General features: G+C 35.8%; 1 protein-coding gene across 1 annotated transcript in view; it reads left to right on the top strand.

The window, feature by feature from the left end:
* Positions 1-4: 4 nt before the first annotated feature.
* The window catches only part of RHOBTB3 (Rho related BTB domain containing 3), a 34,517-nt gene continuing 16,389 nt past the window's right edge, over positions 5-18,132 (top strand). Inside the window, exons 1-5 of the mRNA XM_070934541.1 lie at positions 5-97; positions 4,546-4,598; positions 4,853-5,078; positions 8,310-8,502; positions 16,323-16,474. Coding sequence (XP_070790642.1) covers positions 5-97; positions 4,546-4,598; positions 4,853-5,078; positions 8,310-8,502; positions 16,323-16,474 — 717 coding nt within the window. The remainder of the gene's footprint in view (positions 98-4,545; positions 4,599-4,852; positions 5,079-8,309; positions 8,503-16,322; positions 16,475-18,132) is intronic.

Below are 18,132 nucleotides of genomic sequence, written 5' to 3'. Positions count from 1 at the left end.
CGAAATGCTATCCCACCGCAACCGGTCTTCGGCGGCACGCGTTCCTCCGAATGGCGGCAAACGGCTGAAGGCTGCAGAGAAAGAAGGCCTCCGCATGGTATCCAAGGCAACCGGAGAACGCGAGGAGCCGTTTTTGCTTCTCAGGGGGCAGCGCGGGCGACGAGCGAGGCCGCGGTGGCTGCTTTGCTCGCTGACCGCCGCGTTTGACCCCTGCACCTCATGGCGGGGCGCGGCCTTTGAGGAAGCGCTGGCTGGCCGAGCTTTATTGCTAAATTATTTATAGGTTACCTGACTGACGTGGGAAGCATCGAAAGTTTCCCCCCCCCCCCCCCCCGTCCGTGTCGTGGGAATAGCTGAGAATCCACATTGTCGCCGTCCCATTTACCGAGGCAGTCAGCATCTTCTTCCCATCTCTCCCCTAAAGGGGAACATTTATGGGATGGAGTTTTAATATGTTAAAACACGATCTCTAAATTAAAAATAGCAAGAAAATAAAGCTTTGCATATTTGTATTCTTTTTTTAAAAAAAAATCCCGATAGAATTTCCTAAGGATGTTTTTCTCCTTTCGGTAGACTACAGGTATCAATTTCTTTCAGATGTACCTTCTTAAATACACATGAATCTAAACACTACAGAAATATGCTGTATTTGGAAATAGGAAAAAAAAATTCCGATTAAATTTTTCTTCCTTTTGAAACAATGGAAGTGGGATAGTGACTCATTTCTATCTAAGTATTGCCATGAAGAAAAATATTGCTGGAAGTCAGGCAACATGAATTATTATTACTATTAATAATAATCAGGCAGATTTTAATGCTTCATCTTCCTAAGTAAAGTCACAGGAAAAAATCGTTTCTATTATTCTAATTTATCTGATGGGATTACCTTGTAGTCAATGTTAAAAGCCACTGGCACTGTCATTATTTTCTGGCATGGAGGGAGGGAGGGATAGAGCCACTTTCCCATTAAAATCACTTTCTCATTAAAATCTAATTAATGAAAAGCCTCTTGCCCAATAAAACTTCCCTAACTTTACATCAGTAATATTCATTGTATACAAATCATTCTTCAGGTCATCTGCAACAAATTATGGACACAATTCTGCAAAAAATAATTGCAATGTTAGAGTTATCAGATTTTGAATGAAGAGATTTAAAATGAAATGAAGCAGCAGTGCTTGTGATTCAGATATTGATATTTTGTGCCTTCCCATTTTTTGTGTTTCAAAATGATTTTTCTTTGTTTCAAAGTATCCTCTTTAAATGCAGAAAGTACTGTACTTAATAAACGTGCTGCTAGTAGATTTGTTTTAGAATTATGTACAACTCTATTCTTTATAAGAGCTCTTAAATTATTTTTATATTCAAACAAAGAAAATAAAAGTTTTCTATTTTCTCCATAAGTTTGATTTTATCATATAAAATCTGAAATAAATTTCTTTTAAAAATGCTTTTGTCTGTCTACTAATTTTGGTGTGACAAGAGAGAAACGTTGAGTTCCATTTTAACATCTTGCTTTATCACTGTAATATGAGAGAGATCACATTGATGTTTGTTTAGGTAATAAATCTATATTCCAGGCTGGAATATTATCTCAGATTTGTTATCAGGCTACAGTGGGTGGTTAAAGTAATAGATATTGTTATGACACTTATTTTTATAACTGAATTATCAGAATAAAATTAATGTGCATGTTTAGGCTTTCATTTTATGTGCTGTATTTTGACTGTAGCTTGACTCCCTTATTGAAGAGATCTGGGAATAAGCTACAGTGGATGGTTAAACATTTATAATAAAGACTAAGCTGTAGGTAATCTATGTTTAGCAACTAATTCATTTAGCAACTGTTCACAGCTCAACAGTGATAAAAAAGTAACTTTACAACCAGTTCTTGCATTTACGACTTGGTTTGTAAAGCAAGGTTGAAGTAAGATAAGTATGGTCACAGTTTCACTTAGCGACCACTTAGCTCAACATCTGGTTAATTATGGTTGTTAAACTACTCATACAACAATAAAGGATATCAGGTTAGACAGATTTATAGCAGTTAATATACATTACTAAGGAAAAAACAATTTAAATAATTTACATTGATTTATGTTAGAAATTCATATAGTTTTGAGCAGACATACATATTAATACTTTAATAAAACATACTGGCTTGCAACAAACAATCTTAATTTTATTGCTTTTAATGTCTTTTAGAAGACTAATAAGAGTTTATAATATTTTTGGACACTGCACTGTATGTTTTTTAGTGCTAAATTCTAACTGCATATCTTTGTTGGTTCTGTCTTACAATACATGCAAACATACAAACAAACAAACAAACAAACAAACAAACAAACAAACAAACAAACATGAAGCTTAAGGCTGTGCTTTATTTTTAACTTTGCAGAGCATTTTCTTGTCTAGGAAATTACAGATCCCATTATGGTGAACAAAGATGACCAAGTTTACTTATATAACATTCCCTGCCTGCAACATCAACTAGAACAGGCATGTCATTATTAGCCAAAGACCCATAGGAGCCTAAGCCTCCTTTGAGCTTTGACAGTTGCCCAATAGCAGCTGACAAAATTTATCAGCCTGGAATTGGCACAGTTAACTCCCAACTCCAATTGGGTTAAACAGAAAGAAAAAACCAAAATAAAAGGATCGAAGTATTGAAATAGAAATAAAGATATATTTCTTTGGCTGTCTTAATTCACAGGAGATATGAAGTATTATAATGATAGCTCCCCTGCAGGCTTTTGGCTCCATTTGAGGATATTTGTATGTGTGCCCAAACTTTCCAGAATCCTTTGGGAATATTTACTTTTTCCAGCAAGCCGGGCTGGCTTTAAGAAGAAATTTTTAAATATTTTAATTGGTTTGTGATTTTTAATTTTTGGCCAAATTTATATATATTTTAATTGTTTTTAATATTTGTATTTCATGTTCTTAATTTTGGCTGTACACCGCCCTGAGTCCTCAGGGAGAAGGGCGGTATATAAATTGGAAATAAAATAAATAAAATATTTAGTGTGTAAAACAGTGTTTTCCCAGAATTTGTTTTTCCAAAAGTGGGACAAATAATAAACTACTGTGGATCATCTTTAATTGGAGTTATTTTATTATTAACATTTATTTTGTTAGAATTCCAGGCCTTTCATCAAAAATACAATTCCTCCCTTAATTGCTCATGTTGTGTTCTGACCTGCAACAGTCAGTATACATTGCATATTCTTCGTACTTACTGGGCTGTTTTGAGTTACCAGATTTTCTCCTCAACATTTGTTTTGTAACCCCAAGTTTGCCAATATTTACCTCTTGGGCTAGAGAATGCCTCTTTGGTTGCACAATGACAGTAGGTTAAATAAATATTTGCTATGTATACTATGCTAAATTCATTAAATTAAGCAAGTTGTTTTCTGAATAACATTATATTTGAAATTTTGGAAAATAAATCAATTGGAAAATATGTTTTATTGTCTGTTAAAGTTACTGTAAACCTAACTTGTTTTACATTTCAAGGCTGAATAACAATACTTTAGCAATTTGGGAGAAAATGAAATAATGTTGCATGCTTTCCCCCCATTTTAGCAATACAGATTTAACTACTATATTAAATATATATGAAAAGTCTTTTTCTCTGCATTTCATGTAAATACCAGAGTTTGTAATTGAAATATTCCTTCAGGAGTTTTATTGACAATGATATTTCTATAATATTATTAATTTATAGATGTGCCTAGGGCAGGGCAAATGCTGAAATTAAAATGCTCATTTTTTTTCTTTTTCAAAATGACATTTGTTTCAACTGATCATAGGAAATAAGGAAATCATTGCAAACTTTTTGAAAAATACATCCAACAGATTATTTTAAGATTAAGTAAAAATTAACGTTAGCCTGCTAGTTGATAATAAACAGCACAATGTGAAATCTGAAAGGTTCTGTATTCCTGCTGTTTTAAAAACTGCTACTGTCTTGTGCAAGTGGAAGGTATTTTAAATTGGAGACATTTCTTTTCTAGAATGTTGACATCTCTCTTAACTTGATCTGCCTGACTTCTTGCATATGGCAACTCTGGAAGTGGATTGGCTGCCAGTGAGCTCATGGATTTATTATGCATCTCTTTTCAGCAGCAGCAATATATCACGTAGTCTCCTTCTGTTCAGTGAGATGCTACCCTTCCCAAAGCTGTAGTTTATGTGTGTGGGTTTTCACCTGATTGTATCAGGCTTTGCAGAAACATAGAGCGCTCTTCCTTTTGCGGATGTTAATATTCTTTGTTGGTAGCGTATACTGACGTCACGAGGCAATGGCTGAGCTTGAGGCTTGTAGTTGCTGAGTTTATGTGCTAATTTCATCTTCAGCACAGCAAGCAAGCAAGCTATTGTCACGGAGCTAACCCTCTTTCTGGCTTACAGAGACAAGATTGCTCAACAAGACATGAACGGAAACTCCCCAGAGCAACCGCGATTTCAACTAGGTGAATGAAAGAGCCTCAGGAAATGGAGGAAGAATACATTCAAACGGCTTTGGATTTGTAATGCAAGCAGCTTTTGTGGAGGTCCAAGGAAATTTGCTTTCGTGCTTCTGGATTTAAAATCATGTATGTGGATTATTGTTTATTCCTTTAGCGTTAGGAATCCGCTAAAATCAAATATATCTGTGTGTCTATATATCAGTGTACACGGGTCTATGTGTCTATTTTTTAATATATATTTATATCAGTGTACACCGGTCTATGTGTCCATTTTTTAATATATATATAATTTGGTTTTCCTCTTTTCCCCGCCCTATATTTTCTTACTTTTGTTTTAGTAAATGTTTAATTCAACACATTGAAATGTTATTTATTTGTAGGTCTGTTCACATTGTAGCCTTTGGTAATGAAAGAGATGGATTTTCTGAGGATGATCAGCAGAAGAGTTTGATCTGGACCTATCTTGGGAGAAGTGCTTTAGTTTCAGAGACTGACAGTAATTTGTTACTAAACTCTGCCAGTTACCTTAGAAATCCTGCATTCACCGAGTATCAAGCTTGTGTGTTTGGAAATGTCAGATTGGTGGTACATGACTGTCCTCTCTGGGTAAGAGAATGTAGTAAAAAAAGTTATAGATTAGTTTTAAACATGTCTATTCTGAAGTATCTAAGTCTCAAAGTATTCCATTAGACTTATTTCACTGCAATCATGTGTAGAATTGTAGTTTTACTATAAACTGGGCCAAGTGCTAAAATAGTATTCACCCCTTAATATGTTGAATTGGATAAAAAAGAGAGTTGAATCTTTTACAGATTGCTCCCGGTTGAATATATTTTGGGGTATCTGATAAGCTTAAAATATATAAAGTATTTTTATTCCTATATTGAAACAGTTTTTTTGTCATAGAATAAAACACTTTTTACTGAAACCAATAGAATATAATATGGTTTTTCGATGTTAAATTTTAATTTGGATCTTTTTCTAAAAGCAAATTGTTTAACTTTCAGCTTAGAATATTATTTGTACTGCATGAATGTAAACTTGTAAAAATTGACAGTTATTTTTCTTAATTATGCAAAAAATAGCTTTTAGTTATGTTTTTGATGTTAGTATTAGAATTCTTATAAGGAACTACCTAGATTCATATCTTTATGTGAGATTTTGAGTGATTTATATGAATGTGAATAAATAGCTTGTAGTTTAAATTTTAAATACAAGAAATACAGTATCTGAAATAGCAGAGAGCTACATTTCTATGAAAGTCTATCAATATTATCAGATTATATTGGTATTATAATCTTTACAACTGAAATGCTGCTTATCTTAGTTATTGTTGATAGATAACATATTTTAATAGGATCCATCCCCTGAAACTATCTGATAGTTGTGGACGATATTCCTAGAGTTTTAATTTTAAATGATAAAATAATCCTTTATAATGTAAATAATATGCTTCCAATCTGTGACATAAAGAGGTTAAAAGGAATATTAGGGTGAATGTATTTTTAGAATACCAGGACAACACAGCAGAAGTAATCACTATCTGCAGGGTGGTCAGGAAAACTAAGAAAGTTAGCTAAACAAGAGGGATAGGTAATGAGTCAGTTCTTATCATTCTTACCACAGTGTTGTTTTTCACGCTATTGTCACCCACATTATTGAATAGTAGAATTATATAACACTAGAGTATTATAACCACTGCAGTTGTCTGAGCCAAAAGGATTTCTTTTATAGAAGTTTCATTTAGGATTAGGGTTTCCTGTCTGGAGATGGGACAGGTTTAATAGCTAATTAATACAAAGAATTAGTTAAAATACTTTTGCTTGAAGAGACATGCTCAAAACCACTTTTTCTAATTTATTCTGATGATGACATCTAGGATCTATATTTACTGGATCGATACTCAGCTTCAGTCCACCCTTTCTCTCCCCCACCCATGAAATGTGTTGTATATGAAATATGCATAGATAACTTTGGGGAAAAAATCTAATTAGTACTCAAGTCTTCTAATGGGACAGAAGAGTAATTGGGGCACATTTGAAAGTAATTGTCTGTGCCAAGTGATTATGAAAACATGCCCTAAGTTTACATACTAACTTTAAATTCATACATTTACACGCAAACACAGATAATTGAAAATTATCGATCCTGGTGATCCTGTATTTTTGTCTCAAAAGTACATTTCAACCATTACTTACATGTCTTATATAAGATTTCAGAAATAGAACTACATCTGAGATTAACTTTTTATGGAGGTCATTACTTTGCCAGCAGTTTGTAAAGTGTTCTACATACATATAAATCAGACATTGCTTGTGGTATTTACCATGTTAATTTGTACTAAGATAGAATGTTTGCTATTTTCTAATGATTCTAATCCCACTTCACAATTTTTGCCTGTATGTGAATAAGGATCTCTGAATCTTTGAAATAGAGAGACAATATCTAGGAATATCTGACATTGGTTAAGCAATATCTTGCATGTGTAAAAATCTAGGAATTTCAACACTAATATTTCCTAATGGATAATTTGTTAGGTTCAGAATGTGGATTGAGAAGTGTATACAGTCCATGATATTCATGGTGTAAAACTTCTGAATATTCATTATGTCAAACTACATTATGTGTTTTCAATTTTGTTATTCCTACGGTCTTTTCTGTGCCTTCTCTTAATATTGTTCCTGCATACCTTTTGTCTTTCTTTTCCATTCCATCCCCGCTCGCAGGTATTCCTCATACCTCTGAACATTCTGAACTTAGTCTATGTTCTCTTTTTTCTCAGTTACTTAAAATATTGGACAATCTAATTGAGTTTTCAAATTTTGTGATTTCTGAAGTCCTTTGAATTGTGATACTACAACCTAACAAAACAAAAAATTCACTCATAGTAGGCCTAAAGTTTTCATCAGCTGACAATAAGGGCATTAGACTAACTTTCATTTCTAAAGTAATGAGCTTTCCAGAATGTTACAGGAAAAACAATTGAACTTCAATTTCTTATAAGAATAAATGTATCATGATTCTAACCTGAACTTTAAAAGCATTATAAAGGTTGTAATAAAAGGTGGAGTGATCAAAGGGTACAATGGTATTCGTAAATGCTGGGAAAATGTAGGAAAACCTAAGTTGGCACGTTCAGTATCTCAGAAAAAGTATTTCTAATTGCCCTTGTAAAATGTTTTGTTTGCTCTTCAATCATTAAAGGAGGTTGGAACAACCTTTAAAAAAAAGAGCACTGTTTTTGTTAGGAATTTTAGCAATTGATTTCTGGTTTTATTGATCTTCAGAAATGAAGAACTAATGGCAGTTATTTATCCAGTAAATCCAGGTCAGGGTTTTCAGTTTTCAGTTATATCTTTTCTTTAATTTCCAGTAAGGATAACATTTTAAAAGTCAAATGCTTCTGCTTTCAAAATGTTCTGCCCCAATAAACTGATATTGCTATAATTAACTAAAATGAGTAGTAGTTTTGATGCATGTATTTTATATATAAAATGTATCAATAATTGAATAGAAAATTCATTTTAAAATTTAGACAGCTGGATTGGAAATTCTTTACAGCTGTTAACTGTTAGTTTCATCTAGTCACCCTATGTATACAAACTCATAACTGTAAAACAGACTTATTTACATAAAGTTTGCTGCAGGCAAGACATAGGAAGCAAGATGAAGTTTGAACAAATTGATTTATTGCAGACACTTTACACATTTTTAATATCCCCAAAAGAAATGTATCCTAAGTTTTAGTAAACTTTCAGTTATTATGCAGTTGTGTGCTCTCATCTCTTGATCAATAAAAAAAGGGAATTTAGCTCCATCTTTTTGTTTTGTATATAGGATATTTTTGAAAGTGACTGGTACACATCTCGGAACCTCATTGGAGAAGCAGATATCATTGTGATTAAATATTCTGTAAATGACAAGTCTTCATTTCAAGAAGTAAAAGATATTTATGCACCACTGATAAAGAAAACACTTAGTCACTGTTCAGTTCCAGTTATAATTTCTGCTGTTGGTGCAAGACAAAACGGTATGTGCTAGAAGTCATGTTATAAACAGCTGAGATATCAGTATTATGCTAAGTGTTGGATGAATCATGATGAGACAGCTTTGTTATTAGACCAGTCATGATAAAGTTAATACTTCTTAATATTCTACCAGAAAACATTTTACTTGGTTTGATTGGTTCCAGTTGAAAGAGAAAAAAATGAGAATAACTCGGAACAGTATCATGCTATACAGGTAGTCCTTGATTTACAACCGTTCATTTAGTTAACGTTCAAAGTTACAATGGCACAGAAAAATGTGACCTATGATTATTTTTCACATTGCAGCATCCTCATGGTCACATGATCAAAATTCAGATGCTTGGCATATTTATGATGGTTGCAGTGTCCTGGGGTCACGTGATCCCCTTTTGACAAGCAAAATCAATGTGGAAGCCAGATTCACTTAACTAACAACTGCAATGTTTCACTTAACAATGGTGACAAGAAATGTTGTAAAATGGGGCAAAACTCACTAAAAGTGTTTCACTTAGCAACATAAACTTTGAGCTCAATTGTGGTCGTAACTCGAGGACTACCTGTATGCTCATTTTAAAAATGTTAGCAGTGTTCTGAGTTAGGAGTTGAAGAATGTGATTCTTTGAAAACTTGGTTGGTACAACTCTGAAGAGCAAACTTTCCCAGGAAGGTATCATTTTTCCATAGAAGTATATGACTAATTACAATTAATGATGGAAAGATGACAAAATGTCATGATGCAAAGTCTATTGTATCATACTTAATTATTTTCATTATATTTAAGTTGTAGGATTTGTGACATGATGTTTTGGCATTTCATATTTTCACTTGCCTCCTTGTGAGCACATTCGTGCCTTTCTGAACTTGTATAGGAACAAAACTAGTATAACTTCAGTGATTCCTGAACTCATAGTAGATTAGGCATGCTAAAGAAACACATCATTTTGTTTGTATATGTTGCACTTCACACACTTGCAATAAGCCATCCACTGTATTATATCCGTAACAAAGCCTTTTCTTAGGGTAGGTATTATATTTGTATTTACCACAGCTGAATATTAAGAATTCTGCAGCAGAATTCTCTTAATGCCAAAAGACCATAGTAGAATACTGATTAATGTAGAGACTTATTAGCAGTCTTTGTTTGATAAGAAAATTAATTTTAATAATTTCCATGATATTTTAACAGTTTGTGTGGTGCATTGAGTATTGATCATAACATATTTGGCAGTTGAGCTTCTTCATAATATTACTTAATGATTTTAGACAATATTTATGTGAAGTTATACAAATTGTCCTTGGCTTACAATTGCAATTGGGATCTGAATTTTGGTCGCTAAGCAGTGCGCTTGTAAAGCATGACTGCATCATTTAGAAATGGCAATTCCTGCAGTCTGAGTTGCTATTGTTTTTTTTTTTATTGAAAAAGTTTTCAAATACAAATTTTTCCCCCTTTTTTCTCCCCCCTCCTCCCTAACCCCCCCTCACCACCTGTCTCCCCTGTGACTTCTTCAAAATAAAAACCTAATTCATAACAGATTATATAATATTTTACCATCCCCTTACTCCCTCCTCCAAATACTGACCCTTACTTTCTAATAATATTATTAATATTATTACTTCCCCCTTTTATCATACATTTCAAAATAACATTCTATTATAACATTGTATAATAACTTCTGATTTAACACAGTAATATTGTTATGACTCCCAATTTAATAATAATCTGCCCTTTTTCCTCCCCTATACATAGATCTACATATTAATATAACATTTCGAAACAACCTTCCACTTTAAAACTATATAATAAATCCTAATTTAACATTTACTCTTTTGTAACATTTACTCTTTTGTATATATTAATATAACATTCCAAAGCAGCCTTCCCCTATAAGACTATATAATAAATCCTAATTCAACATTTATTCAACTCTGTCCAATGAGTTGCTATTGTTAATCAAATTTTATGACCATTAAGCAAGGCAACTTCCTTGGCTTAAGTCAGTGGGGAAACTGACAGGAAGTTGCAAGTCCCAGGCCAGCAGGCAGGTAAGTGGCTACTGCTGAGTTTGGGAGAAAGCAAGATGGCACATGGAGGTGCGAGGGAGAAATTCTGATGGTTGGGGAGAGTTTGCAAGAGGGCATGTGAGAGGTGTCATGAGGGTTGGAGAGTGAGCCGATGTGTGAGACATGGATTGGAGAGGGTGCATGAGGGTATAGCAAGGGTTTGGGGAGGATGTGAGGGAATCCTTGAGAGGTGCAGCATGGGTTGGAAGGATGCATAAGAGGAAGAGCCTGTAGTACAGTGGACTAAAGCACTGTTATTAACATCTGCTGCTTGCAATTACTGCAAGTTCAAATCTCACCAGGCTCAAGGTTGACTCAGCCTTCCATCTTTCAAAGGTAGGTGAAATGAGGACTCAGATTGTGGGGGCAATAAACTGACTTTGTATAAATATACAAAAGTATGAAGGCTATTGCTTAACGCATTGTAAGCCGCCCTGAGTCTCCGGAGAAGGGCGGCATATAAATTAAAGCAAAAAAAAAAAAAAGTGTGGCGAGTGCCCAGGTCAGGGTGGGTGTAAAGCATGAGTGTCAAACTCACATGATCATCCTGGCGTCACGTCACGTATCACAACTTTTTCTCCCTTCGCTAAACCGGGCATGGGCGTGGCCAGTGCATGACAAGGGCTGCAAGCCTAAGGGCCGCGAGTTTAACAGCCCTGGTGTAAAGGAATGTGCAAGAGGTGAGGTGAGGTGTGAATTGTGGGGGCGGATGCAAGAGAGTACATGAGAGGTTTGGTTTGGGCTGGGGAGGGGGAGGGGAGGGTGCGCAACAGTGTGAGGTACACAAGATGTGTGAGTTGGGGAGGTTGAAAGGTGTGTGTCAGAAGCATGAGAAGAGATTGGGATATGAGTTGGGCAGGATGCACAAGGCATGCGAGTACCAGTACAGCAGAGCACAGAGAGCCTGGGAAGGGGGCATCATGTGGGTGGGAAAGATTTACTCCAGCAACTTGTGGCCTTTCCTGCTGTGTTCCCTACTGACTTTCTGGGGAAGCTGGCAAGGAAGGTTGCAAATGATAATCATGTGATTTCAGGGTGCTACAACTGGATGTATCAACTGGTTGCCAAGCACCTAGATTGGGGTCATATGACCATGGGGTGCTGGGATGATAATCTTATCTCATTTTTGATCAGGTAATTTTCTTAATAGATTATGGAAATGCTGTAGTCATTATGTATCTTGACTTTCAACAGAGCAATTCAAAACAAGCTGTTTACCAATTTAGTTACATATGGCTATACATTTGGTTCAAAATTGTACTCAGAGAATGCTCATTGGTGCTACGACTGAATACTGAAGTAAGATATTGAGCAGGTGCTATATGGATCAGTCCTAGATCTGGTATCTTCAATATTTTTCTAAGTAACTTAGTTTAAGAGATGGAAGGAATTCCTATCAGATTTATAGATGCTACAAAATTAGTTAGGATAGTTAAAACATTAGCAACAACATTGAAAGTGATCAAAATAGGCTGAAGTAGGCTGGAAGTAATGAAATGAACCTTGGTGCCTGTGCGAGTGAAGCAAGGACGTGCACGGTGATTGCGCGCAAAGCGCGTGCACGATGCGAACCAGTGGTAAAACTGGTTAGAACCCACCACCGATGTACTCTATTTACGAGAAAGCAGTATAATGTGGATGCAAAGAAAATAAGTGCAATTTTAGACTGTATCAGCAGAAGTATAATGTCCAAATAATGCATTCTTTCCATTTTATTTTGCTTTAGTCAGACCCCCCTCATGTTGCTCTCAATTCTGAATACTGCACTTAGAAGAAAAATTCAGAGTAATTGTGACAAGTTAAGAGAATGATATTGAGGATGATCAGGGGACTATGAAGTACTATGGTATGAAGACAGTTCTAAGTAGCTAGGTATGCTTAGTCTTAAAAATGATGATAGGGATGATACAATCTCCAAATATATGAAATGGTGTCAGAAAGAACAATTCAGGGCAGAAAGATACATTCTGACTTAATTAGAAAAGGTTTTCTAACAGTGAGAACAGTTTAACAGTAGAGCCAATTCCTCAGATAAGTGGTAGTCTCCCCTTTGTTGTGTGTGTTAGTGGAGGCTAATTAACTAATTGCTTGGGGTGTTTTCATCGGATTACAGGACTGAATTTGACTGCTTAAATAGTACACTCCAATTTTGTAATTTGGGATTTCAGATTTCAAGTGGACATATTTCTCCAAAAGTTCTTTTGTTTCATAATCATATGCAAGGCATGCTTTTTTATTATATTGCTGTATATTGTAGCTAGAGCAGTTTAGCCTTACAATACATGAATTCTTAAATTTGATTGATGTCTATGTTTTGCAGAGCATTTTTAGGTGGGGAAGAAAAAAATAAAGAGCTTTCAGATTTGGAAGAAAAAACAGCTTTGCACTGTGATAAAATTGTATTGAAAGTGCAAAGAAAAATAGGAAACAGTATCAGAGTCACATTAAAAATAAAAAGACTTCACTTATTTAATACCTGATTTAGAATGAAAATTTACTATGAAGTAAATCTTAATCATTATTCATGGTATCACTAGTACTTCTGAAGAATAACAATGTGGATGTGCTAATAGGTGTATTTATAGAGATACAGTAGAACTTCTGGTCATGACCATAATTTGTTCCATAACTTTGGTCGCAAACCGATTTGGTTGTTACCTGAACCTAATTTTGGAAATTTGGCGCTTACAAAAAAAATGGCGCGGAAGGGGAAATCGGCTGTGAAAAAAATATTTTTTGGGTGAATTTTTTGGTTGGAACCCGATTTGGTTGTGGTCAGAAGCGTTCGTGACCAGAGGTTCTACTGTAACTATAAATATTATTTACATTGTGTTGCTGTTGTTCTACGTGGACATAATTTATTTAGAATGGTTGATAAGCTGATTGAAATAATTAGTTATTTATAATGTGATTTACCACTGTTAATAGATGAGAGTTTTTTCCTTTTGTTTGAAGGATTATCAAGTGGAATTCATTTGCAGTTTATTAAACTCAGTGGATACAGAACTAATTTTGAGTGTACTGGGAAGAAGTGTATACCATTATAATTTTAAAAAGCATTTAAATTAATCTTAAGTCTTAGTAATTTTATGGATACAAACACACACATGAATAATTGCTTGTTCACTTGTAAGAATATCTTTTTTCCAGAGATTATTTATTCAGTCTTCAAGGCTTATTGACTGCCTAGCAATAAATATTGAATACTCTTGTAATATTATATTAATCACAATACCTTTGCTGAGTGATAGCTTTCAGTTCCGAATTCACCTTATTGTGTTCGATAGCCTATTCACTTAGGACTATAATTCATACTTGAAAGTTTGCATTAGCTGAACATTTAAATGAAAAAGGATGCTTATTTCTGTGTGATAAAGATAATCTTTCAGTAAAATGAATTGTGTTTTTTTTAAAAAAGAAGCAAGAACTGTCAATAAACCAGTGGAATATATGTTGCATGTATTGATACATAGGTATTTTTATTTTGTTATTCTTTAGGTTATAATCCTGTTTGAGAGTGAATTTAATTGAACAAGAAGTGTTTACTTCTGAAAAGTCAGTCAGTCAGTCAGTCAGTCAGTCTTTCCTCTCTCTCTCTCTCTCTCTCTCTCTCTCTCTCTCTCTCTATCTATCTATCTATCTATCTATCTATCTATCTATCTCATTTATATGACTGCCCATTCCACAAGAATGACTCTGGGCTATGTACAATTAGTTAAAACAAATACATAAAAACAATTATTATTTAAAGTATAAAACACTCATCATTAAAAAAAACACACTGCACAGGAGAAAGTGAATCACCCACAGTGATAGAGCTATCATAAGATTTCGTTTCCTGAGACCCCAGTCCTATTGACAGAGGTGCCATGGTAGAGAAGCTCACCAAGCATAAGTCCCTTGTGGATGGAACCTGCAGTATGCTTTCTATCAGACCCGATAGGTTGGGCAGGTATACATTTAAAGAGGCAGTCCGTCAGGTAACCCAAACCCTGCCATGAAGGGCTTTAAAGGTTAAAACCAACATTGTGAATTGGACTGGAAGCAAACTGGCAACCAATGTAGCTCACAGAGCATAAGAGTGTACTTTTCTAATAACATACACAACTGCGTGCACCACTGCATTTTGCATTCGTTGAAACTTCTAGATATTCTTTAAGGGAAGCCCCATTCATAGGATCATATTCATAGGCTTGGATCTAGAAAGAACCTTGTGTAAGCAATAAAATGTTTTCATGCACACAAAGTCTCATTGAGTCAGGTTTCTGGTACTCCCTATAGCCTTTGTGTTCCTTCAGCCAATTGGAGAGTGAGGAGAGAACCAGCTAAAAGCAAGATTCAGATGTCTTGTGCCATCAAATAACTTAATGGATAAATGCTCACTATCTTGACTTGTTTCCAGTAATAACTTCCAAAGACATCCTTGTAATTTCTTTAATCCCATCCATAAACCTTTTCAGCTATCTCTTCCTTCTTATGTCAGTCTGGCCAAACATAATAATTTTTTTGAGCAATTATCCACTCACATCGCATGTTAAAGTATGTGGTTTCCACTTATTGCTTATCAACTCAAGAGAACAGTCTTTATAGCATTTGGTCTGGGATCGATTACTTCTTTCTTGCAGTTTATCAGTATGTTTCTACAGAATTATAACTCAAAGATGCCGCATTTTTTTTCACTCTTTCTCAAAAACCAGCTTTTAATAATCTGAAAGTAATCCCTTGGGAAAAGATAATAAATAGATATTTCTTTGGTTTTAATTTCTGTCTTCCTTGTTTTTTTTTTTAAAAAAATTGTGATTTTGTGGTTGGAACCTTAAAAGAGCACCAATGACTGAGGGGTCATTGGTGCTTTCTGGACTTGGTTGTTTTCTTGTACATTTCATTACCAAACTAGCTAACATCATCTGTGCTAGTAAGGAGTTGTCTCACTCCTTACTGGCAACTGATGATGTTATCTCCTGATCTAGTTTGAAAACAACCAAAGTCGGAGAATACGAAGAACCCTTCATTTCAACCCTAGTTAGATTAATGAAATGTCTGCAAGAAAACAACCAAAGTCAGAGAATACTGAGGACTCCTCATTTCAACCCCAAGCTACAAATATTCTTTGTTTCAGCAGTACGACTCTCTGTGAACTTCTGAGAAGCTTGAGTGTTCCATATTATTCCAAAAAATCCATAAACTTTTTAGACCCAGTTTGGGGAATTATAGAAGGTTCTGAGAAAGAAAACAAAAACTGTTGAAGAAGTGAAATTTTATTTAGCATATTCTAAATATATCTCTTAAAATAGATTCAATTTGTTATAACAATATACAGTATAGTTAAATAATAGCCATGATAGTTTCTCATTAATTGTTTATTTTTTAAATTGTTGCCAAATACAAGTGATTATTATATTCAGTTTGAAGTAATCCAAAAAGGAGACCAAGGAATGAAATTTCAGTCTCTTACCAAAAAAAGTTTTTTTCCCCTACTGTACAAGCACAGTAATTTTGGTATAGTAAATCATATTTGTATTCAGGCGGGAAGCAATTCAGCATCATAGAAAACTTAGATGCAATTGTTTTTCAGATAAATCTAAGTAGCATGAAGAATTTTAAAGATATATAGAGAAAAATAATATTTAATAATATTTCAGTTAAAATAATTGTATAATTCTTGTCCAAGTCTGGTCCTTAGGGGTATAATACTCCATGGTTTAATGCATAACTAACATGGTAGAGTTTAGAATCACTGAATTGTTTGTTTTTACAGAAGTCCCCTGCACTTGTCCTTTGTGTATCTCAGACAGAGGTAGCTGTGTTACAGCTTCTGAAGGAATTCAACTTGCTAAAGAACTAGGAGCCACTTACTTGGAACTGCATAGCCTTAATGATTTTTACATAGGAAAATATTTTGGTGGGGTGGTAAGTATAATAGGTTAAGATGCAAAGTCTTTGACTTTTTTTTCTTTTGAATTTGCAAAATTCAGGTCAGATGTTAGTGGGAACAATTGTGAAACTATGTGACACAAAATCAGGGCCCATGCTTTGATAAGTCAGTCTTCTGCAAATTGGCATCCTCCAGATAAATTTTGATTGAAACTTTCAATTCTCAGCCAATATTTTTGCTGAAAAGTGCAATCCTACTACCTCAGAAGGTCGGGAGAACTGATTTAAAATTTTATTATCTCGGTATATGTAGTCCAAACTATTTTTATAACTAAATTGTGTAATGAAAATACGATTAGTATTTTTTTCTCATTCCACGCAGTATCTTAAAGAAAGAGGGAGTGATAGTCATATGACAGAAATTAGTGTAGACATTCTGGTTTATGGTTTATGGTTTATGGTTTATGGTTTATTAAATTTGTATACCGCCCTTCTCCCGAAGGACTCAGGGCAGTGAACAGCCAAGATTAAAATACATGCAATATAAAAATTAAAATAAATTAAAACAGAATTAAATCAAATTGGCTTCCCAAAATTTAAGACCCTTTGCCCATAAAATAACCCATTAAAATTTTAAGCCAGCCCAGCTTGCTGAAATAGGAATGTCTTCAAAGCTCAACGGAAAGTACGGAGGTCCGGGATCAGTCGTATTCCTAGGGATAGCTTGTTCCAGAGGGCGAGTGCCCCCACAGAGAAGGCTCTCCCTCTGGGGGTCATCAGTCGACATTGCTTGGCCGACGGCACCCTGAGGAGACCCTCTCTGTGGGAGCGGATTGGCCGGTGGGAGGTTATTGGTGGCAGAAGGTGGTCTTGTAAATACCCGGGCCCTAAGCCATGGAGCGCTTTAAAGATGAGAACCAATACCTTGAAGCGCACCCGGAAGACCACTGGGAGCCAGTGCAGCTCGCGCAGGAGAGGTGTTACATGGGAGCACCATGTCACCCCCGTAATAACCCACAGGCTGCATTCTGGACCAGCTGGAGACTCTGGGTGCTCCTCAAGGGGAACCCCATGAAAGAGCATTGCAGTAGTCCAGGCGAGAGGTGACGAGGGCATGAGTGACCGTGCATAAATTGTCCCAATTCAGAAAGGGACGCAACTGGCGTATCAGGTGAACCTGATAGAAATCAGCCCCTGGCCACGGCCGTCATGTGCTCTTCTAAAGACAGCTGTGCATCCAGGAGGACGCCCAAGTTACGAGCCCTCTCCGTGGGGGCCAATGACTCACCCCCAATAGCCAGCGATGGCACCAGCTGGCTATATTGGGACGCCGGCAGCCACAGCCACTTGGTCTTGGAGGGGTAGAGTCAGAGTCTGTTCCTCCCCATCCAGACCCGCACAGCCTCCAGGCACCGGGACATCACTTCAAGGGCATCGTTGGGGTGGTCTGGGGTGGAGATGTACAGCTGAGTATCATCAGCGTACAGATGTCACCGCACCCCAAATCCACGGATGATCTCACCCAGCAGTTTCACATAAATGTTGAACAGGAGAAGCGAGAGGACCAACCCTTGCGGCACCCCACAAACAAGGTGCCTCGAGGTTGACCTCTGCCCCCCAGCCAACACGGGCTGTGACTGGTTGGAAAGATAAGAGGAGAACCACCGTAGAACGGTGCCTCCCACTCCCAACCT

This window comes from Pituophis catenifer, unplaced genomic scaffold (genome assembly GCF_029215685.1).
Source record: "Pituophis catenifer annectens isolate HBS135680 unplaced genomic scaffold, rPitCat1.0.hap2 SCAF_2, whole genome shotgun sequence".
Lineage (NCBI taxonomy): Eukaryota > Metazoa > Chordata > Lepidosauria > Squamata > Colubridae > Pituophis > Pituophis catenifer.
The sequence above is the reverse complement of the archived record's forward strand: the minus strand, read 5'-3'. Positions and strand labels throughout refer to the sequence as shown.